The following is a 17,707-nucleotide window of genomic DNA, read 5'->3' as shown; positions in this document are numbered from 1 at the left end:
GTATATATATATATATATATATATATATATATATATATATATATATATATATATATATATATATATATATATATATATATATAAATCACGTGTGTTAGATATATATATATATATATATATATATATATATATATATATATATATATATATATATATATATATATATATATATAGATAGATAGATAGATAAATCACGTGTGTTAGTGATATATATATATATATATATATATATATATATATATATATATATATATATATATATATATATATATATATATATATATATATATATATATACGTAGGTATGTATTGTTTGTCCTGCATGAAGTAGTTCCGACTGATAAAGATATGTGTGGGTGTATCCTTTCATATGATTTCGTACTAATATGGTCCCGAAAGAATAATGTTGCTGTTCCGTTTTACTTTTCAAAGCATCCTTAAACGGAGGAATTTCGTATACACAGGAAGGAAATAGATTCCTTTTTGGAATCTGGATTGGGCGGATATCAACACCAGAAAACTAAAAAAGATCTTTAGACTTTAATCGGCGATGGACTTCCAATAAGTTTACTTTTGCATTTCTGATTTTCTTTACATATTTTCAAGTTTTATGGACCTTGCTATCATTTGATCCTTAAGTGTGATCATCTCTTTTTCTTAACTGGTTAACACTTGTATAGGAATTTACTGCTACTATCAATAATAACAATAACAGCTAACCTGGTCAACCTCTCTCTCATGTAAATGCGTCTATTGAAAACGTAAATGGAAATGATTTCCACATCATTTAAGCATTCTATACGGTGACAAATTTCCGAGAAATTATGACTACCAACTCTTGACCCGGTCTTAGTACGAGCTCATCTCAGGCCGGAAGGGTCACGCAATAAAGAAAAAAAAAAGTTAGTGGAAGTCAAATGAAATCGTGTGATTTCATCCTCGTGTAAATGTTACCATTTCGAAATCCCGTGAGCGAGTACGTGAAAGAAAATGACCTATATATGATATTTCATGTGAAGTTAGGTTTCGTTTCTCGGAAATCTCATCATGTCCTCTTGTTCCGGATTTTTATAAGTTTTCTTCCTTTTTGAGACGCTTACGTTGCTAATGAAAATGGTGCATACATCTTTCTTTTTCGTTAAGATTTTTCGGGTTTGGACTATAAATTGGAAATCAATTGTTCTATATATATATATATATATATATATATATATATATATATATATATATATATATATATATATATATATATGTGTGTGTGTGTGTGTGTCTATAGAGAGAGAGAGAGAGAGAGAGAGAGAGAGAGAGAGAGAGAGAGAGAGAGAGAGAGAGAGAGAGAGAGAGAGAGAGAGAGAGAGAGCCCTTTTCAAATCTCAATCACACGAGCAGGTATTCAATTAAAAATGCACACGCCATTATTACATCTGGTAAAGTGTAGATACCATCTCATAGCTCATGTTGTTTCATTGGATAAGTAGGATTAGAAGTTAGAACAAACACAGCTTTCAGTCTCTACTAGATGGAATTCTTCAAGGCTCAAGTTGCCGCCGGTACTTGAGGAGAGCACATGACAGTCTGAATACTCTAAGGACTCGTCTTAGTCTTACGCCCAGAAATTCCTTTCTACGTAGCTCACTCGGCTGGGCAGTGGGGAGTTTTAATCCCATAATTACATGTTGATTTATATGAGATAAAGTTTTGCTGTGTAAATATCAGCGTTCTTCCTCCTAAACATAGACGAGGTCGTATTTTTCTTATAGATCTTCGCGAGGTTCACGAAAATAGTATAACTGTGAGTATGCTACATCGGTGTGAAGGCTGCGGACAAGATAACTTTCTACAGGGTAGATTCCCAATGTCTCCTTGCACGTGGTCTCCCCGCTAGACCATAAGACCACTAGATTCACCCTCGGCTCTGTCACACCCATCATCCTTTACACACACAAAAAATGAGTGGGGTTCTTTTTCCATTTAACATTTCCTTGACATTTGATTGATAAAATTGTATCATCTGTGTACAGAGAATTGCAAGTTCACTTGAATATACTGATGCTGGAAAGCTATGTTACATTTTTCAACATGCTCCACAATTATTTATGTAATCGAGTCAGACAAATGTGGGGCCGGCAAGTTACGGGAAATTCCAACACTGGGTAGCTGATGACTTTATCGGTAATCATTTGTAAGGGCAGCTATATTGATATTTACATTAACACACCAGCTTTAATACAGTGTGCGTGTCCTGGGATTAAAGGCAAATGCGTGTATGTAATGTATCCAAAATGCGACAACGATTTCTCTGCGCATTCACCTTTATTCCGTAAAATCATTGTTACCCTAAATTATGGGCCGTGGCAGCTGCTTAAAGTTACCACCTACTTCTTAACCTGTTAGGTCATTTAGCAATATCTTCTAGAATTTAGCAGAGCAACATTAGCTATAAGGTTGAAATAAACATTAAATAAATAAAATCAAGTGACAGACATTAACTTCACCCAAGTCTTGAGCAATAAGAGTAAACTCTTTCATTCAAGTTTGTAAAATGAGTCATCTTTCTCTTGATCTTTTCTCTCCCGCCAAATGTAACCACTGTTCTCTTATTGGCCGCATCTGTGACGTCATAATGTTCATCTACGGATACAAATGGAGGAATGGATGAATTGTTTTATTCACCATTTGTTATAAGTTATACATAAAATTTTACTTAATTATAATAATAAATACTATTTTAAAAAGCATAATCTGTATTAGAAACTCGCAAGGATGATCATGTTGTTAAACCATAATTTTTCCTTCCACAATAAACTCTCTTGTGATCACGTGACCCGGTGTTTCGCGCCATCTTTACCCGCATGTTTGTCTGTTCTGTCTGGCTCCGGATCTTACGGCAGAAGGACGGTGAGTTAGTCTGTGCAGTGTCACCAAGACGTAATTAGTGGTTAATTCTCTTCAAGCTTGCCACGAAGTGAGTGCTTGTGTGGAACTCAATGTTATATCGTACCGTTTGACAGGTGAAATAAGTTACTTATCGAGTAAATAAGTGAGAAATGTAATCCACGTCCCGATCTCTAGCTTATGACGACGTAGGGGGAAGATTTTCGGCTGCTAGCGCATCGTGTTAAACTTTATTTACGTGGGTTCCTTTATTAAATATATGGCTCTTTCGGTTGGACCCAACGTTTTATCAATGCTTTGTTAAAAGGGAAGTTTTCATTGGTTGGTGGTAATTCAGTTCGGTAATTATGGTATTTCTTTGTCTCGCCTCACGTGGGCGCCTCTGTTCGCCATGCGCACCCCCACTGGGTCATCCCCTCTTGTCTTCTGCCCTTCCTTACAACATTTATTCTTATTCCAAGTTCTTGTCTTGATCAATGTAGTACTTGCACCGATGAACTAGAAGTATTATTCAACATTTCGTCGTAAACGGTGATATATTGAGTTCTCGTTTGCCTAGACGAGCGTGTGCGCGCGCTCCCTTTTCACTAGTATTTGTTGGAATCAAGGCGTTGGCCGAACGGAAATATAACTTGTAGGGTAAAAAACCTTAATGTATATTTGATTCATGGAAGAACAGATGTGATATTAGTGGGTTTATCGAAAGCTATATAAAGAAGTTCCGAAATATAACCGTGAGATGGGCTATAGGGTTGCATCAATTACTCCGGTATGGTGCTGCAAGACGAACCAAGTCAAATGTATACATTTATATTCGCTGATAGGCCAATGTTTTCCTATGGATGTGGCCATTTAGCTGGAGTTTGCATAATCAGTTCCTTACCGGGAGCCTAAGTTACTAATACTAAGTCTTATCGTAGGCAAGATGAATGGTTTAGCCTATAATTTGGATTTCTTGCAGGATTATTCAGGGATGGGTAATGTTGCTACCTACCCCCCCCCCCGAAATTGGCTGTCTCCATTTCAAGTATCAGTTACAATAATTTTGACGTTATTCACCTTGAATGTTTTAAATTGTCACGCCTCGTTCAATTTTGCGCAGAGCACAAATTTATAGTAATACTGACAAACTAATGTAAAGCCTCGAGTGTAGCATGTTGCATTATTGGCACATCAGTATTTTTATATTATAGGTAACAGTTTCTTTGAATGTTTAGTCTTTTGCTGTGGGTGGATAAACCGTCTAGTGCCTGGCTAAGTCTGCAATGTTATTACTAGACTGGTGACGACAGGATGGCTCCATCACTTATATTCTCATACATATCAAAACAAAGTTAATTATCTTGGAGACATGGTTTTAAGGCATATATATATATATATATATATATATATATATATATATATATATATATATATATATATATATATATATATATATATATATATATGGCCTTGAATCATCTTGTGCATCCCGTAAATAGTCTTGTGTAGGATGGTGACTTCCTTATGGGGATTTCAGTGTGGTCTGAATATGTATATGGCCCTACTGGAAATTAGTGTTCTTTAAGTCTAAAAAATTAGCCAAAAACTGACTGCAGAGCTCATTTCCCTTTACATGATCCTGCTCTATACGTCAAGATTGTTTGCAAAATATTTTTATCAGAATCTTTCATATGCCGTATTTTAATTGGGGCCATGCATAAAGAAAAGGTTTCATGTGAAAGCATTTTCAATTTGAAAGAATTGGTTTAGGTATCACCTAATGGTGCAAGCATGCCAGGCTAAATTGATAATTTGTTGGGAGGAATTTTTCAATTGAATCAAATGAATTTCCTAACCTAGGAAGGACTTCCATTATATGTGGCGGAGGGCAAGACTCCAGCTAGCCTCACTTTGACTCCTTAGCTTACCCTAAGAGAAGCATGTCGGCTTCCCTTTTGAACTCTAAACATTTCCTACTAAGAATTTACATAAAATATAAAAATAGGGAAAATTTTTTGTTTTACACGACCACACTCCATATACAGCCCAATTATGCAAGGCTATTTTCCTCATTGTTCTTCTTGTTCTTGTTGGGCGGAGGGATTTGCCTGTCCATCGGCACCTCCTTGGGTTTCTTCTTTATTCTAATTCTTATATTTTCTTCTCTTTTTCCACATTTGATAGATATATTTTCTCTATTCCTACTTTCTTGAACAGCATGTTTCCTGTTATCATCTTTTCTTCTTCATACGGCTGTTGCAATTCCACTATTTTTCTTTCGTCGCTGAGGTCTGGACACTTTACTTTTTCATAATTTGATTTTGCTACATGGTATACAAGTTACAAGTTTAAAATAAAAAAAAAAACTAGCCTGGTTTCCTCACTAAACCACTTGGAACTGACAACATAGTCTAAGTCAACTAAAGTTCGTGATGCGACCGTACATTTTACATATATTCAAAGTATACACTCAAATTACAAAATGGAGTAATTACTCTGTCCATGAAATATACAATGCACAAAGTGACACGAGTAATTACTCCATATATTTAGTATATATTCTGGGTATACATCTAATGTATGCTGTTTGGTAGACTTAATGTCCGTTCCAGGTTGATTAGTGAGGAAACCAGGCTAATTTTTTTTTATTCAACATTTCCGATGTGGCGAATTTTTTTAAATTGTGAAAATGCAATAGAGGAAAACAATAGCTTTGCATAATTTTTCAGTAAATGGAGTGTGGTTGTGTAAACAAATACCAATCTAATAAATTTTTGTTTTAAAAGGAAAATTGCCTTAATTCAGCACTAATCCTTATGACATCCTCTCCAAATTGGCATCAAAGAAAGTTTTATGCCTCAGCCATCATCTTAAGATGTGGAGGATGACAGTTGGCCATCATGCAATATTGATTGGATAATGTAAAAGGGAATAGTACTGAAAATGGAAAATCAGTTTGGGAGAAGCAGTGGTTATTTTTTTGTTCTGGAACTTCCTTTATTTAATGTACGCTATACAAGAAATAGTATTGGTAGCTGCTGACTTAGGCTGTGGTTCAAAATAGATTTTGGAGAGACCCATGATGTAAATTCCAGTAGTGTACGATTAGTCCCATTTATTCTGAAGGAATTTCATCAAAACTTTGATCCTGTTGTCTGAAGCAAAATACTCTTTTACTTATTACTTTTACGGGTTTATTTCTCGCCCTCCATCAAACACTAAAGGTCTGTTCAGGCGGGCCTTGGTGTTTGAAGTCAGTTTTTCAAGTTTCTTATACCTGACATTTCCCGGTGCCCAGGAAGTTTCTCAATTTGATTAGTGTACCATTCACATTTTGTATGAATGGTTCATGTGACAATTTGTAAGTCTGCCAGAAGTCAGTCAAAGAGAAACTAATTTGCGTCGAGTGCCAGCGAAAAGGTGTTCAAAATGGCCCAGACTTAGTTTGCAAAGCAAGTATTTAAATGTATGACAGTAGACTACAGGTGTGTACAGTACCCTTTTTGCCAAATGTCTGCGTCTATATATATAATGTTTGTGTAAAGTATTTAAATGCACTTAATGAAGTGATTATTGTTTAATGAACAATGAAATCCTCTTTTGGCGTTTGTTGTACGTTTTGTAGCAAATGTTGTAAGTATGAAAAAATTCGTGGACATCATAATATACAGGTTTGGCAAGCCCATATTGATACCTTACCAGGTGTGTTGGTATGACTTGGAATTTATGAACTGATGAAAGGTACTGTATATATAAATGTGGTTTAGATTCTAAATCATCCTTCTGGGACAAACTGCTCTTCTATTTCAAAGCACACTTCTCATGGATCCTTGAATTGGTGAGCCACTGTCTTGTGTACCTGCTTGACCTCTTCAGACCATGCGTTTTCTCCCCGGTAGCAACTTACATTCCTACCTAGGAGAGTAGAAGAAAACTGTTGAATGGCATCCGTTTTCCTTTTTGAAAGGACATATAACGGGCGTTTTTCGCTAAACGCCCTAAAAGCATTTTACCTATGTGCATGTCGTTTTTTATGAACATTTATTCATGAGCATGCTAACAGAAGACTTATTGTAGCACATTCAGAACATCAACATACTTGGTCAGGACTGCAGTTTGTTCAGTCTTATACTCCTTGCATCTGCTCTCCCCACTTGAGAATTTTTAATGCATATGGACTAATAATCTGGATGAGGGCCCACTGTCCAAATTGATTCCCCATAATTTGCACCTTGCTCTGATTTTAGTCAGAGCTTTAAGGGATTTGTCAATCCCTGTTAGCCTTCAGGATATGAAAATTAAGGACAGTGGGGTCATCGGCATATGCATATTTAGGTACCCTCGCTGAATTTTTCATACTGAAATATTCAGGTTCTATGGAATTATTGAGTTTTGCATCGCATATGGCAACTTCAACTTTATCATATATGTCAAGTCTGTTCTTACAGGCATCTATTACTTCCTCTGTCGTATTCATGTCTGGGTAGGTGACTAAATTGATATTCACTGACATCATGATAAGGAGACTTTTCAACAAGTGATTTGTGAATGTATTATTGTAAGGGATTTGCTTTTTATACTACAAATAGCCTTTTAATCTTTAAATTGGCCTCATTTTTCCCTAACATCACTTACCTCCCAAATCTTGGAGCCTGAGCCATTGGTTTATTTTGTGCTGGTAAAACCTTTATTTGCGATTTTTATTCCCCTTCCAATCATGTCCTTAATTTTCATAGTATTTGTGTATAATGCCCAAGTTACTATGTATATTTGTGTATTATGGTTTGGTGTTAAATTCATTTCTCTTGCCGGGGTTCTTGTTTGCTCACCAGTTCTTGGTTGCTCACCAGCTTAAAGGGAAAGTGTTAAAAGATCAATGTAATCCGTCAAATTGTGTCGGTGAAAACTATTTAAACTAATATCATTAACCATGTCATTTTTCTATAACCCTCGTCATTTTTCTAGTAACGGTTTTATTGAGTGTCTCCCTAGGAAAGATTAGATTAAGATTTCAGTATTACAATTTGGTAATTTTCTATTAATGGTGTTATTGAAAGTCGCCCCCTAGCAATGATTACATTACATTTGTTTTGATTTAGATTTCAGTATCACAACTTGGTAACAATGGCCGATCCGGAGAAGGCAGCTGTCCCCACCAATGAAGAGGAGATGTCAGAGGAAGAGATGGAGGACGATGATGAAGAAGGTGGAGGACGCAAGCAGTTGGTTGACAAACTTATGAAGGATCCTCAGGTACTGGCTGCCCTGCAGACCAAACTTCGTCGATTCCTTGGCACCCCGTCAGGTTACATTAGTGTGAGTGTGGTTTTTAGCTTTGGCAGCTGGTCGAGCACAAGTTCATCATGTAAGAACCAAGTACTTGACACTGCATTATTAATTGCATGCATACTTTCATGATGCATTAATGTTTTAAGAGTTTTAAGCTTAAAGAAGTTAGTGTTGCCAAAGAAATAACTTACAAATTATAGCAATCATTTCATAACCAAAGAAGTTTGTGTTGCCAAAGAAATAACTTACAAATTATAGAAATCATTTCATAACCAATGGTTTACATGCTTATTGAGTTAATGCATCTGAAGTGAATACAGTTTGATTTTGTAATTTATTGTAACTGGGTTTGTAATTGTTAACTAACATTACACATAGATACATTATACAATATTTTACCAGATTTTTATTTTGGATATTTGTTTTTGTATGAATACTATTAATCCATCTATTATGTTGTAAGGAAGTAAACTTAGAACTTTGGTATTGTAGTTTGCAACTGTTAACTTTAATATTATACATCAGTAATTAGATATTTGATAGTCTTTAAACTTTGAGTTTTGCACAAATTGGTAAGGGAAGGGGTACAGTGTATGGAAACTTGAAGCTGGTTGGTATTCATTTAATTTTTTGTTTTATCCTTATGGGTGAGTACTGGAGTAGTTTGTCTGGTCTGGGGAATTTTACTAATTTCAATTGGATAATAATTTTTTTTATACTTGGGCAAACACTATAGTCTAGTGTGGTTATTATACTGAGTAGCAAAGTTTATTATCCATTACAGTATCTTTCCTTAAACACAGTAAAATTGAGCTGCACAAGGTTGTAATTAGTGAATTGGCTTGAGATTTTTTTGCACTAAAATTGCACGCATGAGTTTTTTCCGAGTTTGCTGTTGCTTTGTTAGTTGCAACAAAAATATATAAGATTTTTATGTAAATTTTGATAAGTTGGGAAACTAGGCCACAAAACTAGTTTGATTATTGTAATTGGTCCCATCATTTGACAAAATTAGAATTTGATTGTTTCAACTACCCAGCTGTAGTGTAATTGATTGGACAACTCAATTTTTGGGGTTAATTTCTTGGGCTTTGCAAGAGTAATATTTTTTTTTTTTTTTTGGAGGGTTTAGAAATCTATTTTGTACCAGCCTTCATATGGCTATAAGATTGAAGGGTAAACTATTTAGTGGTGTGGATCAAGTACTCATGTTTCAAATTTTGTTTTGAGTTTGGGCCTTGTCTTTTAATAGGTTTGTTTTTAATGTGGCTGAAATGCTGCTGTTAAAAGTGTGCAAGGGATGTTCAGTTACTGGCAGGTGGTGGGTAGCTAGGCTCCTCACTCCGCCCCCCACCACAATTGAAGGGTCACTACCTCGCACCGAATTATAGATTTACTAGAGTAGAGGCCATCAACTGTTAATCTTTTTTTTTTTTTTTTTTTTTTTTGAATAATGGGTTGGCAAAAGTTAAAAAGGAGGGATGTTATGCAGTTTTTTCATTAATAGTGTCATTTGTCTGTAACTAGCCAATATATCCTTTCTTGTTAGTGTTTGACAGCATTCTTGTTGCTGAGTGGGAAGGAGCGTCTACTTGCTGTAGGCTCCCTCCTGAGGCTGCGATTTTCATATTTCTCATGGTATCTTATGAGAGGTTGTGTTGCTGTAAGAGCAGTGTTCAAAGTGGAAGGGCAAGTACCAAGAGAAGCTAGAATACACTGGGTTCATACCAGGGGTATTAACTAACAAATTCTATGTATAAAGATACCTCTAATTCTTGGTTTCACTAGCACCTATCGGATAGACTATCCCAGCAGCAGGAGCAAGAGGGATCTTACCTGTGATGAGCGTTGTATTCTAGTTTCAGATTCATGGCTGACCAGTCAAAGGGTAGACTGCTTTTAGAACACTTGCATTTGGTTTTCTCTTCGAGGGGCCTCCTGGAGAAGTTTACCAGGACGCGAGTTTGGGGAAAAGAACTTTAGTCCCAGAGAACTTACATCCTTTCATCGTATAGCAACAAGTGGCCACTTGGCCTTAGGTTCTATCCAAAGTGGGTCCGGCATTTGGCCACCCTGCATACACTTGTGATTTCAGAGATGCTACATTCTTTTTGGGAACATGCTTTATTCTTGCCCTATCTGGAAGCAAGCACTTCACAGGAGGTGGGGGGATGACACTTCAACTATCCCACTTCCTTTTTATTTTGCCTCACTGGTTTCTTATCTTCCTCTTTTGTCAAACATTAAGATTGCCTCATCCAGGAGGGAGTCATTAATTGCCAAGACACAGGACAGTGATTGGGCTTTGTCAACGGTTATTAACCATTCCTCACTATGTTTTGTGAGTGGAGCAACTCTACCAAACTTGACCTGACCCTGACAGCATTATTTGTAAGTCTTGTGTGAATTTTTGTTCTATTGTACTCCCAGTGCTGTCTTCGATGAGCCCAAACAAAGCCCTGTTGGTCATGCCCGTAGCCCTCTCATAATGGGTCATTCCAGGGATGATCTGCCAGTGTCGATCTCATCCAGTATGTACCAGGAACGTTTCCTTTTAGGAAGACAATTTTAGTATCATCTCTGTAGTATAGGAATGTATACATTTGGAAAACTACCTCAAGTGCGTTCCCTCATACCCGAGGCAGGAGATAGGTATCAGAAACATTTCTTTTCATAAGTAAGTTTGGTATGGGGTAAAGGTGTTAACATCCCCTGTCTCCTAGAAATGGTGAATCCTGCTTCAGTATATGGTCTTCCATAATTTACTTTTCCACTTCAGAATTTGAGACCATTGCCTTTAGGGGGAGCTTGATATATGCAATTGAGATACAGAGCAATGGAAATTTTTTTAACGATGGTGAACAATATGGTCCCATTTTTGGGACTTGGTAGACACGCTAATTCTTCAAACAAGCAGAATCCACGTAGATGGCACCCTGGCGGAGACTCGAGCCCAAGGACACATACCCAACACCCGGAATGGGCCATGGAACTAGCTTCCAAGGCCATTCTCGAAGCTTCATTGAAGTGTTCCATTTATCAGTTACCTCAAGAATCTAAGCCCTTCGGGGATACATGTTCCAAGATCACTGTAACCTACAGATCCACTGCTCCTCTAGGCTATTGCATCCGTGGAAAGATCAAATTTTTGTCTTTCATGGAGCTCTTATCGTACTGTTGGCATCATGGATTAAATTTCTCATTTGAAGCTAAGGAGACATCTGACAGCTGTACCTTTAGCAGGTAATGCTGTTTAGCAAAAGGAATTTGGCGAAGCAGGCTAGCAATACTGATTGTAATATAAAAATCTGCAGATCACGTTTACTAGTTTAGAGAAATTAAGCGCTGCTTACATTTTATTTCATTAAATGCAGATTTATATTACAATGTACCGCTGTCCAGGGCTGGGGAGTCGGGACTCTGAACATCCGACTCATATAATTTTTTAGAACTGACTCAGACTCCAATTTAAAAAAAATAAGAATTAAATATTTTATATAATTTTCTTATTTTATTTTGCCTTTTAGTCAAAATAGCGTTTCATCATTATTAGCCTACTAAGTAATTGTTTTATTGAAAACATTTCACGTAATTTCTTGGATTCAGCTTTTCCTAGGTTTCACGAAACTAATCAAAACACCCGTCATTTAAAGATGTTTACATATAAATAATGACATAATTCTAAGATTATTCATATACGTGCTGCATAAAACTATGAATCAATAACAATGGTGATTAAACGAAGAGTTAATCATGAAATAAACTTTGATGTCCAGAGACTCGTGCGTGGAGAGAACAGCTGGTAGCATGTATAATAATTTTATTTTTTGGTTTGGCTTATGGATGAGAGATGCCAGGAGCTATATGTGTTTCCCAGTGACTGCCTTTATTCGAGAGGGTGTTAAAGGAAACGGCGGGTAATATGAAACTTTTTTTTGAGCGACTTTGAAAAAATGCTACTTAGGATACCAAAAGAGAATATTTCTCCAGCGTGAGGAATCTGAGTCGGTGGAATTTTACCGACTCGGACTCCTCTAGTCCATATATTGGCTTAGACTCTGACTCAGACTCCCCATCCTAGTCTCCCATGAAGTGTACTGGAATTAAAATGATGTAGGTTATAGAATGTGTGCATTTATATCACAGTAACATGTTTAAGCCAGCTACTGTGGAGTGATCCAATGCCTTGTAAGAAAGGCATGAATCGCTTTAGGTTACTGTAGTTCACCCTTAATATTTTTATTTTGCATGAGCTTCAAGGTGTCACTCACTGTACTTTAATTTGTTTTACACTGTTTCTGTAATGTATTCTGTGAAAATGAAGCAAGTTATATTTTGTTTTTCAGTCTTTACCTGTGGTTGTGAAAAAACGTATTAAGGCTCTAAAGAAGATTCAGCTTAAGTACACTGAATTAGAGGCCGATTTTTACAAGGAAGTTCACGCTTTAGAGGTAAGATAGTGTTTTTTGTTAATAGTATAGTTCATAGAAAGGTTGAAATTAACGCTTATTTCCATAATGAGGTTCTGGGGACTGAATTTAGGTAAAAACCATTTCTACACAGTTTTCCTGGTTACTAGTGTTTTCCTTACATTTAGGAACCCTGGGTGTTGGTATTTAGAATGGTGAGCTATAGGAGTTGGTCAGAAGTGCAATATTCTTGGTGTGAGAGATTTTTAATTGTTGGCACAACTTTTTAGTTATAACTTGAGTTTTACTGGTTATAATCTTGACCGTTTTGAAGAGAGATTGTAGTTTTTTCTACCATGAATGCAGTATGCTTAGACTTGTTTCTTTATCTAATGTCTCATAATGCTCCTTGAATCATCCATCTAGGTTAAATACGATAAGATGCACCAAGAGTTATATGAAAAACGTAGGACAATTGTAAATTCTGAACATGAGCCAAATGAGGAGGAATGCGATTTCCCATCGGATGACGAAGACGAAAAGGACCTTAGTAAAGATATGGAAGAAAAGGCTAAGATTGAGGATAAAGAGGAATCAAAGTATGTGAACACTTTTATGTTATTGAATTGTACAGTAAATGATTTTATTTTGCAATACTTGCTCATGGTGTATGTTTGAACTTCTTAGAACTTGGAGTTTTAATGACATTTTCTCTTCTAGGGTTCATGACTTTGATGAAAACACAAAGGGCATTCCTGAGTTCTGGCTAACAATCTTCAAGAATGTTGACTTGTTGGCTGAAATGGTACAGGACTACGATGAACCAATACTTAAACATCTAACCGACATTAAGCTTAAATTCCATGATGAGCCAATGGGTTTCACTCTGGAATTCATGTTCACTGAAAATGAATATTTTACAAATAAAACGCTGACTAAATATTATGAAATGAAGTGTGCGCCAGATAAGGATGATCCATTCAGTTTCGAGGGTCCAGAAATCTTCAAGTGTAAGGTATGTATTTTAAATTCCGTGACTTCACTTTGATTTTTGCATTTGTTGAAATGTCCTATACCATATTGTAGCATAGTTAATGTTGAAAAATTTTGCTTGTTGAATAGAAAAAAGAATAACATTAATGATTGGTTTTAGGGTTGTACTATAGACTGGAAGAAGGGGAAGAATGTTACAGTTAAAACTATTAAGAAGAAGCAGAAGCACAAGTCCAGAGGCGCTGTTAGAACTATAACCAAGACTGTTCAAAATGATTCATTCTTCAATTTCTTCAACCCACCCCCAGGTATGTATAAAGAAAAAATTACAGTAACTTGTTCTGGTTTAACCAAGTGTTTTTAGTACTGATGTGCCACAATTATTGTGGACCAATGCATAACACTGCAGGTTTCAATAGTGAGGCAATTGATTAAATTTTATACCATTGTGAGATGATGTTCATTTAACATTCACCCACAGTTCCCGAAGATCCTAGTGAAGAGATGGATGAAGATACACAGGCCCTCTTAACAGCCGACTTTGAAATTGGTCATTATATCAGAGAACGCATCGTTCCCAGAGCAGTGTTGTTCTATACTGGTGAAGCCTTGGATGATGAAGATTTTGAAGAGGAGGAAGGTGAAGAAGGTGAGATTTGTTTTCAGGATTTGACATGAATTTGATTTGAAAGTTGGGTCTAGGTCACTAAAAAAAAACAATTGTAGCCTTGGTGTTTCTGATATCTGGAGGAACGCAAGTACTCTGAATAGCCTTACATGTTTTATTGGCCTAATTAATTCAGTCAGATTTCAATGCCAACTAAAGTTTACTTATAAGTTTGGAATGTAAGAATAAAGTTGTCCTGCCATCACTGTTAAGGAATGAAAATAGAAGTGGGAAGGGTTTTGAGCAGAGATAGGGCTAATTTATAGTCTTGCCTGTTAGGGTAGCGGTTTCCTTTTGCCGACCAAGCAGATAGTCTGCAACTAAAGTGGTACCGTGTTTGGTTATTCTGCAAGTTCAAGATAGGCATAAATATACTACTTGGTTATTTGTCAATTGTCCTGTTAACTATTCCTTCTCAATGTAGTATAGTGTTTTTAGTTACAATGTGAAAAAAATACCCAGTTGATGATAGTGCTAATGGTTACAATAACCAATAAGAGTACTTTGGCAATTTGGGTTCAGTCTTTGGATCTTCCTGAATTGAAAATTTCTCGTAGATATTTTATTTATTGGGAGGCAATGTTCATATAGGATAATTTTAAATTCTGTTCCTGTATCTATCTTGATGGGACCGTATGTCTGAGATTTTACTGGTATGTAATTTGATACACTACCAGTGTTGATTCCCATACTACAAATGTTTCACCTTTATTATACTTTGTGGATATCTGGAATTTTTGTGTAGAAAATACTATAAATAGGTCTTCATGTAATTGTAAATTTTGTAATATTTGAGTACCAGAATTTTGTGAAGCATTATTGACTTTTGCAGTAGTGGATATTTAAATCTTAGTTGGTAGATTTTGAGAATCTTCAATACTGCTATAGAGAAGTAAAGGTTTCAATTTAGTAAACTAGACCATTGCATAAGGGTACCAGTGTATAAAGTACAATAAACTGCAATTATTAAAACTATTCAGTCAAGAAATCTTACACGTGTTCTTGTTACCTGGAATAGTGGGACTAGAGATGTTTCAGGCATTTATATTTTGTAGTTTTGCTTTAACATTTTATACATAGTGATTTGCATGACTAAAGTAGCTATAAATGCCAAAAAAAAAATAGCTTTAAACCCAATAACACTTCTAAGGAAAAGGGGCTGCCTTTTTGTACAACTAGCATTATAAGGAAATTTAAACCTCTTTACATCATTTGAAGGTTTGTTGTTCCTTGGTAGTTCGTAAGGCCAAAAGCAATGATGTTTACATTTATACTTGAAAGGATTATTGTATATTCACAGGGTCAATAATCAGTTCAGTGTAGCTCCATAGCATCACCCAGAACTTCAGGTATACTAACAGATTAACTTGATCAGAGTTGAGTTTTAGAGAACCTAACAAATGTTTATAGTTGTTGGTTATTTGCATGTCTGCAGAAAAAGCGAATGAGCTTGAATTTGGAGTTGAGAATAGAAATAGAGCTTTGCTGTAACATGTAGTGTGAAAAAGTGCATGGGTAACTAAATTTTTTAACATCCTGGCCCTGTTGAATTACAGTTGAATAGTAGTAGGAATCAAAATTGTTCAAGGTCCCTATTTCATAACAATTTTGCGTAAACTATTTGAATTTTAAAACACCCCTTTCCCTCCCGTTAAGCTATGAACCCTTCTCCTTTAGCATTGGAAATGAATTATTTTGGGCTTTATAGCAGCTTAATTGCACTTGCATTTTATGATTTTTGGAATATTGCTGAAGCCAGTAGTAGGCAGATAGTGGCAATCTACTTTAAAGCCATGATAGCGCTGCTTAGCTTTAAAGGATTATGAAATTTTGAACAACAAACCTTTATTTGATATATTAATGTAATACTGATGAGTAAAGTTAGGCTGCTTTGTTAGGTTTGAAATTTTTCTAATTTGATAATTGGTTTCAGGTGAAGAAGGGGAAGATGATGAAGAGGAAGATGACCCTGATTATGATCCAACGAAGGATAAGGCCGGTAAGGACCAGCAACCGGCAGAGTGTAAACAGCAGTGACCTTCTAGTGAGGTTTAGGTCCCCGCAATCCCCAAAACTTGACAATTTAAGTTGGCAGCAGTTTTTGAGTCTGGTCAAAGCATTTTACACACTTGGACAAGTATTTATTTTTTTACTCTTGTGCTTAGATCTGAAAACATTCTTTGTTGTACTCCATGTCTTATTCACTTAACATGCTTGCCGAAACATGTTCATTGGTATTAGTTGGTAAATTGTATAGGTTAAGTTAATGGTTTTCAGTGTCCAGGTAAATGCATTTGACCTTTTTCTATTTTTACCCAGTCTAGCTAGCAACAAACATGATATGGGCAACTATTTTCTGGGCTTTACGTTGATTTACAGTAATTCCAAAGACTATCGTAAGAGTAAAAGTAGCAGATAGTTACCTGAAATCTTAACAGTCCACCACTGTGTGTGTTCTTAACTGGTTTTGTTGTGCTTGGGTTGACCTGCCAAATCTTTCCAAGAAGGGACAGCTGTAAAAATTACTAGTGTTCAAGACTTCAAAGGTATTCTGGTTGAAGCCAAGAAAGGCAGTAAGAAGTGAGGAGTTCAGTCAAAAGAAAAATTTGCTCATTTTCTTGGTCTGTCATTCTTAAGGCTTAGCTCTGCAGCCAATGCATCATTGAAGTTTTGTGGGCACTTAGAAAAGGGTACTCAACTTATCTCATTGTGATAAAAGTGCACTATCTTTACAACACTTGCAATTATTTAAGTTAGGCTGTAATGAAATGTTTTTTTGTACCAGTGTCACTGCATTACTCGGAGCTTAGCATAACTCCTCCTGATGTTTTGAATTTTGCCCGTGACAAGTCTTGGAGCATTTCAACTCATCAGTGTGGCGTTATATCTGATATTAGTGCTGTTTTGAGAGGGAGGGGCTAATGTGGAAGCTGTTGCATTTTATTGTTGAGGTTTATTAAGGATCTCGAGTTCTAAGAGCCATTTATGGATGTCTTATACAGAAAAATTTTTAACTTGTTTTAAACGGCAAGCTTTGGTAATTGTAATAGCTTTTGTTACCACAGCTGCTCATATATATATATATATTTACTCTTTTTTCAAGGCTGTTTTGTTTATCCTTTATTTCCTCTATTATTGATGGATTTGCATCTAGCGAGGTTGGCTAATCCTATTTGAATTAAAATGTGAGAAACTAAGTTTGAACTGTTCTGCAATGTCTTGTTGCATTCAAGAGTGTACAGTAATACAAAATTCGTGGTGTATCCTGCAGCTTAATCAAACCTGTCATTGAAGGAATACAAGTGAGGTCCCCAGTCCCTAGAATTTTGAGATTGATGCAGAATTGTTAATAAACTGCAGTCATTTAAATGTGAATCTTGAATTCCAGTTGGTACAATAGAGTTAAATTTGGACATACTGTGCTGTTAATGTTACATGTCTACAGGGTGTATTACCAAGTTCTTTGGCTTAA

General features: G+C 36.0%; 1 protein-coding gene across 3 annotated transcripts; it reads left to right on the top strand.

Annotated features, from left to right (window-relative positions):
* Positions 1-2,784: 2,784 nt before the first annotated feature.
* Positions 2,785-17,337, top strand: LOC137624376 (nucleosome assembly protein 1-like 1). Of its 3 annotated transcripts, XM_068355093.1 has the most exons (9): positions 2,855-2,965; positions 7,977-8,193; positions 12,513-12,617; positions 13,002-13,174; positions 13,296-13,590; positions 13,729-13,876; positions 14,050-14,217; positions 15,536-15,584; positions 16,169-17,337. In XM_068355093.1, the coding sequence occupies exons 2-8, from the start codon at positions 8,002-8,004 to the stop codon at positions 15,556-15,558; spliced, it is 1,104 nt and encodes a 367-aa protein (XP_068211194.1). In that variant the 5' UTR covers positions 2,855-2,965; positions 7,977-8,001; the 3' UTR covers positions 15,559-15,584; positions 16,169-17,337. The 3 variants fall into 3 exon arrangements, with proteins under 3 accessions (XP_068211193.1, XP_068211194.1, XP_068211191.1); XM_068355092.1 differs by lacking the exon at positions 15,536-15,584 and having other exon boundaries at positions 2,785-2,898; XM_068355090.1 differs by lacking the exon at positions 15,536-15,584.
* The last annotated feature ends 370 nt before the right edge of the window (positions 17,338-17,707 follow it).

Source organism: Palaemon carinicauda, chromosome 31 (genome assembly GCF_036898095.1).
Source record: "Palaemon carinicauda isolate YSFRI2023 chromosome 31, ASM3689809v2, whole genome shotgun sequence".
Taxonomy (NCBI): domain Eukaryota; kingdom Metazoa; phylum Arthropoda; class Malacostraca; order Decapoda; family Palaemonidae; genus Palaemon; species Palaemon carinicauda.
The sequence above is the reverse complement of the archived record's forward strand: the minus strand, read 5'-3'. Positions and strand labels throughout refer to the sequence as shown.